This window comes from Lichenostomus cassidix, chromosome 2 (genome assembly GCF_008360975.1).
Source record: "Lichenostomus cassidix isolate B80296 chromosome 2, HeHo_3.0, whole genome shotgun sequence".
Lineage (NCBI taxonomy): Eukaryota > Metazoa > Chordata > Aves > Passeriformes > Meliphagidae > Lichenostomus > Lichenostomus cassidix.
The window spans coordinates 53,468,077-53,482,886 of record NC_139482.1 but is presented as its reverse complement, the minus strand read 5'-3'; the positions used below and the strand labels follow the sequence as shown (position 1 = coordinate 53,482,886).

The following is a 14,810-nucleotide window of genomic DNA, read 5'->3' as shown; positions in this document are numbered from 1 at the left end:
GCTTGCTGAAAATCCTGGGACACAAAGGTTTGCACTGCCTCTGTGAAGCTACAGAATCAGAATATCCTGAGTTGGAAAGGACCCATAAAGGATTGACTCCCAGCTCCTGGCCCTGCATGGGACATCCTAAGAGTCACACCATGTGCCTGAGAGTGTCGTCACTTCTTGAACTCTGTCAGGCTTGGTGCTGTGGCCACTTCCCTGGGGAGCCTGTTCCAGTGCTCAACTGCCCTCTGGAGGGAGAACCTTCTTCTAATATCCAACCTAAACCTCGCCTGACACAGCTTCATGCCATTTCCTTGGGTCCTGACACTGGTCATGAGAGAAGAACCAGTACCTCCCTTCTGCTTCCCCTCATGAGGATGTTGAAGAGTGCAATGAGGTCTCCCTTCAGAGGGGAGATGTCCTCTACTTGATTATAGTTCAGTGCAGAACATGGAGCAGCAGAGCAATGGCCAATATCACGTAAGTGCATATAATATGTTTAGCTGTGTCAGAACTGGATCAGAAGGTAAGACTAAGCCTATGACAATTGAGAATTGAAGAGGAAAAACTAATAGTACACCTTAATTTCTAAACTTTCTCATTGCTGTTAAGACATGTTGGCTCTTACAGTCATTTGGATGCACAGTCAGTCATGTGCATAAACTATTTCTTTCCAAATTCACTCCTACTAATTTTTGGCTGTAACTAGAATAAATAGGCATATTTGTAAGAGCTCACTCATGGAAGAAACTTCTCCTTGCATATTTTTGTGGTAACTTCAATTTGTTACTAAAATTGAATGGTAGGAAATGTGCCAGTGTTGTTACTACTGGAGCATAAGTTAATCTTGATCTAAATACATTGACCAGACTGGAATATTTTGGATGAGGTTTCATTGTCAAAGAAATGCTGAAATGCATACCACTTGAGATCTGCCTAGGATTGGACATATGCCAAGGTTCTCATTTTCAAAAGATCCTGACTAGATCTAGCCATGTATTTAACTAGCACAGTCCATTGGATATAATTTGGTTTGTGTGTGCCAAGGTATTTTCTTTTTTTCCACCTAGTCCTGGGTTACCCAAAATATGTGTATTGTATTCAGTTTTTCCTCTATGTCAATCCATGTAGTTTGTGTTGATGTCCCTTTGAGACCTGGGGGCCAGAAGTGGACCCAGAGTGTTTTACCCTGGGTTTGCAGAGGCAGGAGGTTCAGGGGATCCCTTTAAGAGACAGGGAACAGGCACATGGAGTCCTCTTTCTTGTTCCTTGGTGAGCTGCCAAGAAAGTTGCCTGGCATAGGTCTCCAAGAAACTGCCTTTTTTCCAATCCAAAACTGTTTCAGAGGGAATTTCACAATACAGCGCTGCAGCGCCGAGCTGGAACTGCCGAGGCCGCGGCTGTGGGTTTCAGTGCCCAGTGAGTCCGTTTTCTCTCCCCACTAAGCAGCAGTAATTTGGAACTGCTGTGCCCACACCAACTGGGTCCAGCCAGCCAAAAAGCAGAGGAACTGATACAAAAGGGCAGGAGCTGCCCCAGACAGCGGCAGCACCAGGGAACTGACAATGCAAGGGAAAGGCTGAGCCTAGTGGGGCTTCTCCACCATCTTGTCTTTGTCCCCTCGGCCATGTGGACTTCTTTGGAGGCTGCCATATTCAGATGGGGCTTCTCTGCCATCTTGTTTTCTTTGTTCCCAGGCAGTCCACGAGATTCAATACCTTTGTACCTTGTGATTATTACTGTTATCTTGGTTTTGGCTTTTTTGTTTTTTAATAATCTTATTTTTTCATTTTTATCTTCTCGCATTCGTCTCTTCTTATTGGTGAAAGGCGAGTGGTTAAAACTAAAGGGCAGGTAGCTCATTTCTCAGGCTCCACCCCATAATTTATCTTAAACTAAGACACATGCTGTGCAGAATGTTAAAAATACATATTGACTCACTTAATGAGCTTGGTAGCAATTACATTTTTTTCTAGTCTGTTTTTATTTTGATTTGACCATATTTATGGCAGGAGAGCAAGGCGGGGGGTGGGGGGGGGAAGCTGATTTCTTGCACCACCTGATGGCAAGTGGCCGTCATCCGTGAGCAGCTGTGGAAGCACAGTGTCAGTAAAGGGAGAAATCAGGAAGTGTCCAGAACTCAGATGAAAGCTCAGTGGGTCTTTGCAACACTTTGGGGGCCAAGATGAGGATCAGGAACTAAAACTCTGCACACCAGGGATAGGCACAAAGCACTGGCATGCTCCTGGTGCCAAAAGCAAGGTGGGACAAACAGCCAGTGAGGCCCACGAGGCTGACAGTGCCAAACTGCAAACTAGAGACATGCCTTCTCTTTGTTTGCTCTTCCTGACAGCATCAGTACTGATTTTCAGGTATTTTCTTAATATCTGAGTAACAGGTGAGATAGCACCTTCAGCAGTGTTGGACCTACATTTGCTCCACTTCTCTGCCACCCTCTTCACAGACGTCACTCTCACTCCTCTCTGAAAGGGAGTAGGCAATAAATGGTTACTGACTGAGCCACTGATCTAGTTAATATTGCTTCCTGTGTTTGTGCTGTGAGCATAGAGTAAAAAGAGGTTGGAGGCAGGTTGGAAGAAGCCTCATCCACAGAGCACTGCAGCCATGACCACAGTTGTGACAGCAGTCTTGCACTCTTTTTCCATGGAAAGTCTGAAGGAGGATCTGGAATCTTCAGGTAGTGCTGAGTTATTCTCTCTGTGCTTCTTATGGGTAGAGAAGGCTAGATCTGTCCATTTTCCACCCTTTTGTTCTTGATTGATGCTGTGACAGCTTGCTGTTTGTCAGTATCCTAGGCACAAAGGAGAGGATCTGGTAAGATTGAGCTTGTGCTTCATGGATGTCCTGGCTAAGACTGAAGCCATGATGATAACCAGCAGTTTATACGTTGTATTTTAGACACTGGATGAGGTCCTGAAAGTAATGAGTTGAGGTTTACCTTCAAATGAGTTCAGCATGCTTGGTATGTGTCTGTTAAAGAGTCATTGTTTCTTTATGCTTCGTTTTGGAAGGCAAACTTATGAGATAGGGTTGAGATTTTTTCAGTGCAACAAAGCAGACTTAGCTAAAATACTGCCAGACTAGTGTGTTAAATATTAGTCATCTCTAGAGAATGAGTCTAAAACAGTAATCCTTCTGTTTTATCTTATAACTGCCAAAATGCCTACAGAAATAGCCTGAGGAAGTGTCAAAAGAGGGGTTAAAAATAATATACTGGGTCTATGGGTAGCAGTTTGGTGTGGGTGATTATAACTCCTGTGAGTGTCAGAGCTGGCTTGAGGAGGTAGGTACTAGATAGTATGCAACTGAAGAGCACATCCTGCATAAGACTGAGGGCTTGATCTTTTAGCATTGATAATGTCAGAGGTTTGTTGTCCTGTGGAAACCTAGCGAAACTGGATAAACCCAGTAAAATTAAATAAAAAAACCTTTTTGCAAATTTCTGCAGATGGTCCCATTATCTTGAAATGATCCACAGCTCTAACCCCTGTCAGGAGGTACATGCCTTTTTTCCACAAAGTGACAGAGGCAATGCCTAGGCTGGGAGATGGCTGTGGGTATTTAGTGCCTTCTGCTAGTCCAGAGCTGGAAAGAAATGTCATCAGAGGAAATCGCTCAGTGTGTACTGATCTCAAATTTCTTGACATGGCGGCCTTTCAAAGGTTTCCCAAGGAGGACCAGTGGAGCACCAGAAGCAATGCACAGAAATGAAAAGACAGAAAAAATAAAACACAGAGAAAAGACCCTTTTGTTTCAGTAGACATCAGATGCAAGAGCCCATGAGTCACAGGGGCTCAGCCAGGGACCTACGATGGTAGAGCCAAAAAGCACTGATAAACCCACAAAGGCAGGAATAGGAACGACTTGGTACCTCTTTCTCTAGGAAACAGAGTCTACAAGGAATTGTTTATAGCCCTAAAGAGTGAGCTAGTGCTTGCATTGGTGATGAGCTTGCTCTGGTGCCTCATCCCCATAGGGAATAATGCCTTTAGACACCCCTGCATGTGCACAGATGAAGAGTGCCCTGGAGCCAAATGTCAGAGTTTCCTGGGCAGGGGACTCTCCGGAGCTTCCACACAGCCCTTTCTAAACCATGCACAGAAACATCCCTGGCCATACCTTGTCATTGAGCTGGACTGATTTTAAAAAGTTTTGAGAGCTGGGAAACATGGGCAAGATAAACTGGTACTGCCACTTTTGGAGCCCACCCAGGAAGTCTGGGAAGATTCTTGCCCCCAGATGTGGGCCATAAGGGCCACCTTTGTGGAGCATGAGCAAGCACTACCTGGCCAAAATGGCCCAAAGGAGCCCTGACAACAGGCCATGCTCAGTGCTGCAGAGGAAAGTAAAAAAAAAACCAAACACCTGGGAGCATTTTCTAGACCACCATGGGGGGGGGAAATAAAGCTGTTCTCCCCCAAGCTGCAGGGCACAAGAGGCCATCTTCACGGGGCATGAGCAACAGGCAGCAACCCAGCCAAAAGGGACTGAGCCCTAAGCAGTGGTCAGGCTCAGTGCAGCAGAGGGGAAAGTAAGATAAACCCGGGACGCATTACCAATCTGTCCTAGGAGAAAATTCCTCCCTGACCTCGGTGCCGGTGACCAGCTATTCCCTGAGCACTTGAGTGAGACCTGTCATGTCCTTGTCACACAGGCTGGTAAACCACCCAGGAGATGCCCATATTCTGACTCAACATAGAGGCATCTCATGGGCTTTTGAGAGTACCCACATGCCCCCAGCCAAATGGGCCTTGGAGACAACATTCCTTCCCATGTCTGGCAGGACACCAGCAGGTGCTACAAAGCACCGGGATCCCTCGTGACGTTGCTCTGCACCCCAACTCTTACAGCTGCTGCCCCATCTCCGCAGGGGATGAGAACGGAAAGCTCTGCAGTGCTCCTCCTCAAGGGATCCCCTTGGTCTTGCTACTGCTCTGTAGCAGATAAGGGCTGAGAGCCTTGGGCACCTCCAGATGTTCTGGATCTTTGCATCGCCAGCACCTCGTTCTGCCCTCTGTCAAGGTCTTCCCTTCCCTTCCCTTCCCTTCCCTTCCCTTCCCTTCCCTTCCCTTCCCTTCCCTTCCCTTCCCTTCCCTTCCCTTCCCTTCCCTTCCCTTCCCTTCCCTTCCCTTCCCTTCCCCCAAATCCCGTTACTCCAAGCCTTGTCTCTGGTTCGGACGTCCCTGCCCATTTTCCGTGCCTCCCTGACAGCCTTGCGAGGAGCAAGCATGCCCCGGCTGACGTCGAGAAAGCAGAGCACAGCCGAAAGTGACGATAGGTAGACAGGGAGAACTGGGTGCAGGCTGAAGCCCTGCTTCCTCTGGTAAACAAGCTGTCCCTGCTGCCCGCTCCACCCTCAGCTGCAGCGGGATTTGTTGCAGGAGAAGATGCCGCGCACGTGGCCTTGAGGCTCCGGAGGCCCATGGCCGTGCCTCAAAGCAGGCAGTTGCCACCCAAAGTGGGGCGTGAGGGGAGAGGGAAAATACGTCAGGACAAGGGGGAGAAAGCAACTCTCAGAGACTGTGTCGAAGAAACAACAATTTATTTCCTACTTCTACAATCAAAACTTGCGCCGCCGCCGGCGGGACGGCCTCTTTGGGGGCTGGGGAGAGTCCTGAGGACCAGAGGCCCTCCTCTTTGCGGGGCGCCGGGGCCCCTTGGGCAAGCGGTCGCTGTCCCGGCCAGGAGCGGAAGGCGTAGAGGGCCCTGCTACTGCTGCTTCCCTGTCCGGCTCCTCCTGGGGCTGCTCCCGCTCTGCAGGGACAGGCGCGGGTGGAGAGCGGCCGGGCCCCCTGCGGCGGGTGGCTTCCAACGTGCCACTGTCTTTCTCACCGGAGACTGCACGGCTGCGGGCAGAGGCCAGGGTGGGGGTAGGAGTGGCCTGGCGGGAGGCAGAGGGCCCAGGGATGGCTGTGGGACCGTCCTGCTCCTCCTGCTCCTCCTCCTCCTCATCATCAGCATGGGAGTTCAGGAGGTTCATCTGCCGCAGGATCGCATCACTGCACCTGTCAGCGGCAACGTCGATGAGCCGGCGCACAAATGTCGCTGTCTGCTCCTGCAGCAAGGGGTGCAGCTCCCGGACCAACGCCTCCTCACTCAACCCATGGCGGCACAAACTTGCTACGACGCTGCACTCTGCCAGAGCCGTCTCCCACCAGCGGGCCCTAAGCAGCTCTGACAGTTCCTGATTCAGCCAGGGCACCAGGGGCTCGAGGATTTCTGAGCAGTCCTGGAAAATGCCTGCCCAGACCTCAGGCGGGAAGCCAGCTACATAACGCCTAGGCACCAGCTCCGCAGCTCCCTGGTCATTCTGGTGGCCAGCAGTCGATTGATCAGAGGGACTTGGAACAACTATCTCCAGAAAGTCTTCCTCTGACCGAACAGAGTAAATGATGCTGCTGATAGCCTGCCTGCACAGGGGGCACGTTGGTTTCCTCTTGGCCCACCGCACAATGCAGCCCAGGCAGAACAGGTGGACGCAGGGCGTTACAGAAGCGATTTCGCCTTGCAGGTCACGGCAGATGGGGCAGTTCCAGTCTGTCTCCGAGGCCATATTTGCGTGTTGCAACAGAGCTGGGGACAGCAGCTGCTCCCTCTTGCTGGCATGACACGCTGCACAATGGCCACTTCCTGTTCCAGGGAGGCAGGTGGGTAGAAGAAATGCCCAGGGCCCTCAAAGAAGGACACACTCACAGCTCCCCCAATACTGCTGCCCACCCCAGGGCCACCCCACGGGGTGGCACTTTTCCTGCAACCACTCACCTGTGCTACTGCAAGTACCACCCACAGCACCTGGCTTCTTGAAGCAGGCAGGGCTGAGGAAACAGGCAGTCTCGTGAATGAGCACTGAGAGTTTCTGACAGCAGCTTCCAACAACCTCGCAGGCTTCCAGTCCTCTCAGGCACTCCTGCCACGAGTCCAGTCATGAGCGAGTCTGGGCCAGGCTCTGCCCGTGCCCAAACATAAGCAGTGAGGGATGTGAGGTCACAGTGCATTGCTCACCAAGGTTACCATGCATGGAATCTACAGACCGCTGATGTCATCACAGTCCACGGTTCTATGCTGAGATGCTCAACTGCCTTACAGACCTGCCATAGCAGGCCTTTCGCCCCTTCCAGGTGCATGGCATCAGGAGAAAAAACGGGGCACATGGGCCATGCTGTGCCATCATTCGTTTGTGCCCCTGACATCCATGATCATTTGGAGCCATTAGTCTAAGCACTTCTCCTTTAGAAGTGCGTTATCTGTTAGCTTTTTGTTTTGGTGACGGGAGCGCGCTGTGTATGTTGGGCACATGGGTTGGCCTCTTTAAATCTTGTGAGATGACAGCCCATATTCTCTATTCGCAATGCCGCTTGTCTGCACCACTGCGAGAGGCAAGCACATGCTGACATTTCATGCCAGTCTCTGCACAAAGTTCTTGCCAGGTTCTTTGTAAATTTGGATTTTCTTTCTTCTCTACAGCCTCATTGGACTGGGGTTGATGGGCACGTTGGTGTGGTCATTAGCTGAGTGACTTAATCAAAACTCTCTGTTGCTCTCATCCCATTCAAAACTAAAGTTGAGAATGGACAGAAAACTGCAAAATAAGCACCAAGCACAATGTTGGACAAACCAGTCAAAAATGTGGAGAGAATCTATACTATCATCGAGTTTTAATCTCCCCGCCTAGTGGCAGTGCTTGCCACAAACTGGGCCACCCAAGCAAGGGCAAGACTGTCCTTCTTGCTGTGCTTCCCAAGCTGCTTTGCCTGTAGCTTCAGGGAGCAGTAAACCGCTCCAGCCAGGCTGGCAGTGGGGCATTTTCTGGCTCCTTAGGATGTTTTACTAAAAACAGCTCTGAAACTGATTCAGAAAACAAAAAAAAAATATTTCCAGTTGTAACCTGTGTCCGTGTGTTCTTGAATGCGTTTTTGGTCGAATACTCCCTGGAGCTTCGCACAAATAACAGTCTCATCATTATTTGACTCATGGTGAGTGCAGGGTATGGAATAGAAAAGAGCAGTTATGCCACATTAGACCCAGAGCTCTGCATGACAAGGTTCAACCCAGCTCTGAGGGCTCCAGCCTGGAGAGCAGCTCTCTGCAGCGCAGGTCCCAGACCCACCCAGGAGACAGGAGCAGAGAGGGGCACACCTACAGCGGGGCTCAGGCAGGGACTGAAGGTCCCAGGCTGAGCTGGGACACATCCCCATGGCCCTTGGCATGAGATGAGGGGTGGAGGTCCCAGGGGTGGCCAGTCCCAGCCACTGAGGCCTGTGAGCACCCCCAGGACCCTGCTAGGACTTGACTTCAGTGCTCATGTGCTTTCCTTCAGACATTGGTGGTTGGACACTTTGGAGTCAGAGTGTTGGGCCAGATGGACCTTCCCTCTGAGGGAGTGCTGCTGTTCTCACGCTCTGGTGTTTTAGCATGTTTCTGCAAGGGAGTCAGCTCATGCAGTTCTAAAAATGACTACAAAGAGAGGAAAACCAATCCACTTGGAAATCAACAGGTATTACTCAAGTCTTGAGACATTTGCAACCATTTAGATGAGAAGCACATCCTGCACCAGACTGAGGGCTTGATCTTTGAGCTTCGCAACTGTCAGTGATGTGGGGTTTTGCCATCCTGTGAAAACCCATCTCAGCTGAATACCGATGAGTTTTAAAGAACCCCATCACACTTGCTTTTTGCAAATTTGTGCAGATGGTCCCATTATCTTGAAATGATCCACAGCTCTCACCCCTTCAGAAGGTACAAGCCTCCTTCCCTCCAGGTGACAGAGCCAATGCCTATGCTGGGAGATGGTTATGGGTATTCAGTGCCTTCTGGTAGTGCAGGGCTGGGAAGAATTGTCATCAGAGATTTCCCCAGTGTGTATGGTAGGGAAAGATGAGAAGCAGAAAAGTGAAGAGGAAGAGAAAAGGAAAGATAAGGGAAGATAAGGGAAGATAAGGGAAGAGGGAAGGAAAGATAAGGGAAGATAAGGGAAGATAAGGGAAGAGAGAAGGGAAGGGAAGGGAAGGGAAGGGAAGGGAAGGGAAGGGAAGGGAAGGGAAGGGAAGGGAAGGGAAGGGAAGGGAAGGGAAGGGAAGGGAAGGGAAGGGGCAGTATTGCTGTTTTGTTGTTTGTTTTTTTTAATGGATCTTGTCACATGAAAAATTGTTTCATGCACTTATCATTGGAAAAACAGAGATAAAGCAGTGAGACAGCCTGGTGTACATCATACAGGCCATCTGCTCTGAATGTTTGAAACTTCTGAGAAGTTAACCCCCATAACTCCTGAGGCAGAATTCTCTACTTTACATCTAGGGTTATCATATCATCTTCCCAGGCAGTATCAAGTTGATAAAAATGTTATCTTTCACCCCAAAGTTTGACTGGGGAACGACATGAATGATTTTAGTTTACTTTATAATTAACAGCTGCCCCAAGAGCAGCAGCTCAGAGGTAATGAGAAGACACTTGGAGGATGACAGATTTTTGCAGCAGAAGCAGTGTGAATTCAGTCTTGGCTTCATGCTCCTTGGTATGCTGACCTCTAGGGAAACTTTTCTGCAAAACTGTTTGCCATAGCATTTGTGTAGAGAGCTATTGTGGCTTCAAACGAGTCACAGACCTTTTTCTAGGGACCAGACATTTGTCAAATCCAAAGTAACCCCTCACATGAAGCTGCTCCCTCAGGTGGTTCCAGCATGCTTGCATGAGCAAACGTCTTGGTACATTTAAGCAGGGCTCAGTCAGCAGATGAAATGCATACTGAGTGAAGAAATAGGATGATTGTTTTGAATATTTGTGAACTTGGTAGTTAAAAATCTGAAAAGTCCTCTGTGCTCTTAGTTTGTGGAGGGCAGCATATACCTTTCCATCCATTGCTAAAACTGCTTTAGCAATGGATGAAATTGCTAAGCAATTCAACCACTTAAGTTCTAGCCTGATGGCTTTGGAAAGCACAGATTGCTTTCCCAAAGGAATTGAGGTGAGTGGCAATTGTCTCTCATCAACAGGCAATAAACTTGTTTCAGAAGAGGCTGGGCTTAAAAGACAAAAAGCTGTGCTTTGACTGTAACTGCCTGCACTGACTCTGTCTCTTAAGGCAAACAATCACTCCTTCTAGGTGTTTATCTCCTTTCACAGAATCACAGAATGGCCTGGCTTGGAAGGGACCTTAAAGAGCATGTAGGTCCAGCCCCCCTGCCATGGGCAGGGACACCTTTCTTACCCTCAAATTAAATTTACAAAACACTGTGATGTCCTGTCCTTACCATACCAGCCAAATCATGCTCTGCCAGTCTCCTCTGAAACTGAGATTTTGGTTTACTGATGGTCTTCATAGCTGTTTCTGCTCCTGTTATGAATTAATTTTTCTCTGACTAAGAATGACCAGAACAGACAGAGACTCAGTGATCTAACAGTGACTTAAAGACAGTATTAATCCTTCCCAGCTCTTCAAGTGTCTGGGTTGTATTTGACATTTCACTGGTAAATCCACTTGTGTCCTGATCAGCCAATACATAGGTCTTTATCCTTCTCCATTTTTTCCAACAGCTAAGTTCCCAGATCATTGCAACATTCTTCTTGTTGAGAAGAACAAACACGGATATATTTAATCTAGTCAGTTTTTCCACAGTGCCTTGGGAAAAATGAATTATTGCGCTCTAGTCAATAAACAATCTTAGGGCAAGATACAAATACAGTTCCAGCAAAGAAATAGATCATAGTAACAAAAACTACTCCAGACTACACAAGAGAATAGTATATGTAGACATGAGACTATTTGTTGTAAAATAGTTAGAAAACATTTGAAAGCATACAGTACTTCAGAGAGTAAAAATGTCTCCTAAGACTTCCATATTTATAAAAAACACAAACAACCACCAAAAAAACAAGCTAGAAATTTTAATTTCTCTGTGTGCTTGGGGGAAATTGTTCTCGTAGGAGAAAAAACAGGTTGATGCTGGAAGATTAAAAACAAAACTTCAAAGAACTCTAGGTACATGTTACTTGTTTGGGAGAAAGGGAGGACCAGACACCTTTCCCCCCACCTCAAGAAAGAACCCCAACCAATCAAAACCATCCTTAAGGAAAAATGCCTACCAAGTCAACAAATAAGCCCTGAGGAATTCTGCTGAAAAATAAAGATCCTCAAACTGCTGAAGACTTTAACTCTTTTTATCTTGATGGATTGACTCTTTGTTCTGCACCAGAAGGATATTGCTAAGGACTTTTTACACATGGTGGCAAAGACAGGACACAGAAACTTTAAAAAAAAAAGAAGGAATAGAGTACGACAAAAGCAAAAAGGGAGTGGTAACATTGTCCATGACATGTAGCACAGCCTCCTCCTTACCCATGACCAGCACAGGATCTATTTGTACCAATTGTGTTACACTAAAGATGGTGAACAGAACAGACTTAATGTGCAGATACAACAAAGTATTTAAATAAAAACCAGAATAAAAGTTGAGGGTTTTCTTTTCTTAAAGTGAGTAACAGAAGTGTTAGTCCAAGCTCCCTCCATGGATGGTTGGTAGGGAAGGGCTTTTCTAAGGGCTCAGTTTCTAGAACTGACATGCAAATACTCTTGGAGATGAGAGTATTTTGGCTGCAACTTCCCATGTATGTTTTTCTGTACTGTTTACCACTGTTTTCATGTGCTGACCACATGATAATACCTTGCAAGATATGAGATACCTGCAACCAACATTCATATGGCACAAGGTTTCAGCTTGTTGTGGAACAACCATTTTTTCAGAGTACTGGTTCTCACACCACTGCAGGTGCTACTGCCAAAACTAATCTGGTGCTGCTCTCCCTACTGTTTGCTGCTCTTCCACACTAAGCCTTGTGGAAGCAAGTTGTAATGCATCTTGAATTTTCTGGCTCTTTGTGAATCCAACAGTTGGCACTTTGCCATCAATGTCTTATATGCTTCTGAAGGATTTTATTCTCTGTAAGGAATCTGTTTCAGGTCTGTTTTGTTATGTCAGGAATCTATGGATAGGTTTCCACTGTCAAATCCTATGCTGTCATCACCTGTCAACTGACAGCTGACATGATTGCTGTTGGCACATCCCTGTACAACCTGGTGTAGCCCATTTCCAGGCAGAGTAAACTGGCTGTCATTAGCAGCTTAGCTTCTAGTTAAGCTTCTCTGACAAGTCATGAGGCTCACTCCATATGCAAAAACATCAGCACTCTACTGCTAATGACTCAACTCTTTCAAATAAAATACCCCTGCTCCAGAAATGCCAGCTAATGCTTGGGAGTAAATTAGAAATTGCAGCCTGTGTTGCCTTGTCCAGATCTGCCCTGTGTAATTATCCATGGTCTCTACAACTGCCTCTGTGATGCAGGGTTATTTGCTTTCTAGGTTCTGGTTTTGTTTTTTTTCAATGCCAGAAGCCTGATGGTGCACTGGCTTTGCTGAATGTGCTGCAACAACCCTGGAAAACCTCTTCAGTTGCTGAATATTCACATACACGGTAAGCAGAAAAGGATATCGGCAAAGCTGAGAGCAGCCTCCAGGCCACTATGGAAAAATAAGCTATTCCCCAAGAGCAGGGAGATGTGCAGTATTTTCCTGAGGCACAGCATGCTGGTAAAAACCCACAATTTCACAAACTATGCATGCATCACTGCCTAGGTCAAAGTAACCCTTCTTGGACATGGACCTTCTCTCCTAAAATAGCAGGTGGGTCAGCACATCAGACTCTTTCCTTCACCATCCTATGGGACATTGCTAGAGAATAGAAAAAAGGGGACTTTGCCCTTCTCTAAGTAACACATGCCTTAAGAGGAAGCCTGAAGGAAAGCACACGTGCATGTGTGTGTGTACAAATGCCTTGATGGCAATGGTTGGAAGAAATGTGAGTTGGAACAGAGAGATGAAGTAATGGAACTCACTTATAAAAGGAGATGTGCTGGACAGCAGAGGACACACAGGAGGAGTGTTTTTGCTTGGGTTTAGAAAAGGAGAGGAAACAGAGTGATTCAAGGAGTTGAAACACAACAGTGAAGAATGGGTGGGTTCCTTTGCTTTGGTTTTTTATTTTTGCATCATGTTTTACAAACAAATGTAACCAGTATCTATATAAGCCAGGTAACAATGGTTAGATAGCAAGGTGGCCCAAAGACTATTAAATCCCTAAGGAAAGGCAACAGATATCGCTTTTAAAGTCTTCAGGGCAACATTCAAGATGGTATGGCAGACGTACCTAATGGAAGACACTCAGCCCAAGAAGCTGACTTGAGGCACAGTCAGCAGCTGCAGCTCCAGCCATGAAACTCAATAAAGCCATGAAAAAGCAAACGAATTGAGCAGGCAGAAAAAGGAAAGAAAGAGCTTGAGTCTTTCATAAGAGCATGAAATTCGTAAGTTTGGAAGGAAACTTAAAATATCCTAAGTTGAACTTAGTTTCAGTAGTGTAAGACAGCAAAACAAAAAATTACTTTTCTTGAAGCAGTGAAGTGGCCTCACTGTTCAGTTACACACTCGTTTTAGCTGAAGCTGTTTTCTCTCACACTCCCCAGTCAATAACCAGGGCCTACATCCAAGAAAAGCAGAGAAAACCACCTGGGTACCGGAGGATTTCCTACACCGCCTCCCAGAGCCTGCCGCGGCTCCCGCCCGGCTCCAGCTCACAGAATGGGTGAGGTGGGCAAGGACTACAGTGGGTTATATGGTCCAACCTCCCTGCTCAAGAGGGGTCATCCAAAAGCACATTACACAGGAATGAGTCCAGACAATTCTGGAGCATTTCCAGTGAGGGACACTCCGCACCCTCTCTGGGCAGCCTACTTCGGTGCTCAGTCACACACACAGTAAAAAAGTTCTTCCTCATATTCACGTGGAAACTTCCTATATACCGGCTTCTGCCTCCAGAGAGCGCCGGGAGAGAGACAAGGAGAGGGCCCCGGGGCCTGAGCTCCTCCAGCCCGGGCGCTGCTCCAGCTCCCGCCGCGCTCCGCCGTGTCTCGCCCGGCCCGGAAATGCGCCTCGCACCGCCCGCGGGGCTGGCCACGCAGCTAGCGCGAGAGGCGCACTGCCGCGAGAGACGCCGGGGACGGGGGAGGGCGGGCTGAAGTATCGCGAGAGCAGGGCGGCTCTCGGGCATGCGGGCGCAGACGGCGGCGCCTCGCGTGATTGGCGGGGCGCGTCCCCCCTCCTCCGCCCGCTTGTGTCCCCGCGCATGCGCGGCGCGCCGCCGGGCCGTGTCCGTGTCCCCCCCCCGGTGCGTGTGTCACTCGCGCGCGGCGGCGCTGAGGCCGTGAGAGCGCTCCCGGCCACCGGCGGTACGGGAGCGGCCCCGACACGTGCGGCCGCCGCCGGGCAGGAGAACTGGGATCGAAGCCGTGCAAGGCCTCGGACACCTCGCTCTGGGGGCGGCCCGGCCTGGCCTGACCCAGCCGCCCTACCGGGAGCGCCTGAGGGAAGAGGAGAAGGAGGCGGCCAGCGCCCGGTGTCCGTGTTCCTGCGCGGCGGCGGCCGCGGCCCGGAATGAAGTGAGGAGGAGCCGCCGCCGCCGGGAGACACTTCCGCGTTGCGGGAGAGGCCGCGCCGGCCTGTGGGACGCTGCCGGTGCCTCGCCGCCGCCACCGCATCGGGCAGCGCCCCCAGCCCCGGCCACAGTCCGATCCCGTATGTATCGGCGCGGCCTCATGTGAGGCGGACGGGCGGTGCGGGAGCGAGCGAGACCCCGGCGCGGCCCGCGGTTGTCCGTCGCGGTGCGTGTGCGCGGCGCCGCCGGGTTCCCATGGCGCCCTAAGCGCGACGGTGGCGGCGGGTTCCCTGGGCCGCGCCCTCAGCCGTGAGCGAGCTC

General features: G+C 49.2%; 1 protein-coding gene across 2 annotated transcripts; it reads right to left on the bottom strand.

The window, feature by feature from the left end:
• Window positions 1–5,531: 5,531 nt before the first annotated feature.
• On the bottom strand, window positions 5,532–8,104 carry LOC146441381 (E3 ubiquitin-protein ligase Topors-like). Of its 2 annotated transcripts, none has more exons than XM_085051586.1 (2): window positions 6,799–8,104; window positions 5,532–6,636 (listed from the first exon to the last, which is right to left on the bottom strand). In XM_085051586.1, the coding sequence occupies exon 2, from the start codon at window positions 6,557–6,559 to the stop codon at window positions 5,567–5,569; it is 993 nt and encodes a 330-aa protein (XP_084907712.1). In that variant the 5' UTR covers window positions 6,560–6,636; window positions 6,799–8,104; the 3' UTR covers window positions 5,532–5,566. The 2 variants fall into 2 exon arrangements, with proteins under 2 accessions (XP_084907712.1, XP_084907711.1); XM_085051585.1 differs by having other exon boundaries at window positions 6,884–8,104.
• Between the last annotated feature and the right edge of the window lie 6,706 nt (window positions 8,105–14,810).

Coding starts and splice junctions, on each gene's coding strand:
- LOC146441381 (XM_085051585.1), bottom strand. CDS start 7,001: ATGCACTGTGACCTCACATCCCTCACTGCTTATGTTTGGGCACGGGCA. Junction 6,637..6,883: donor GAGGACTGGAAGCCTGCGAG/GTTGTTGGAAGC, acceptor TCCCTGGAACAG/GAAGTGGCCATTGTGCAGCG.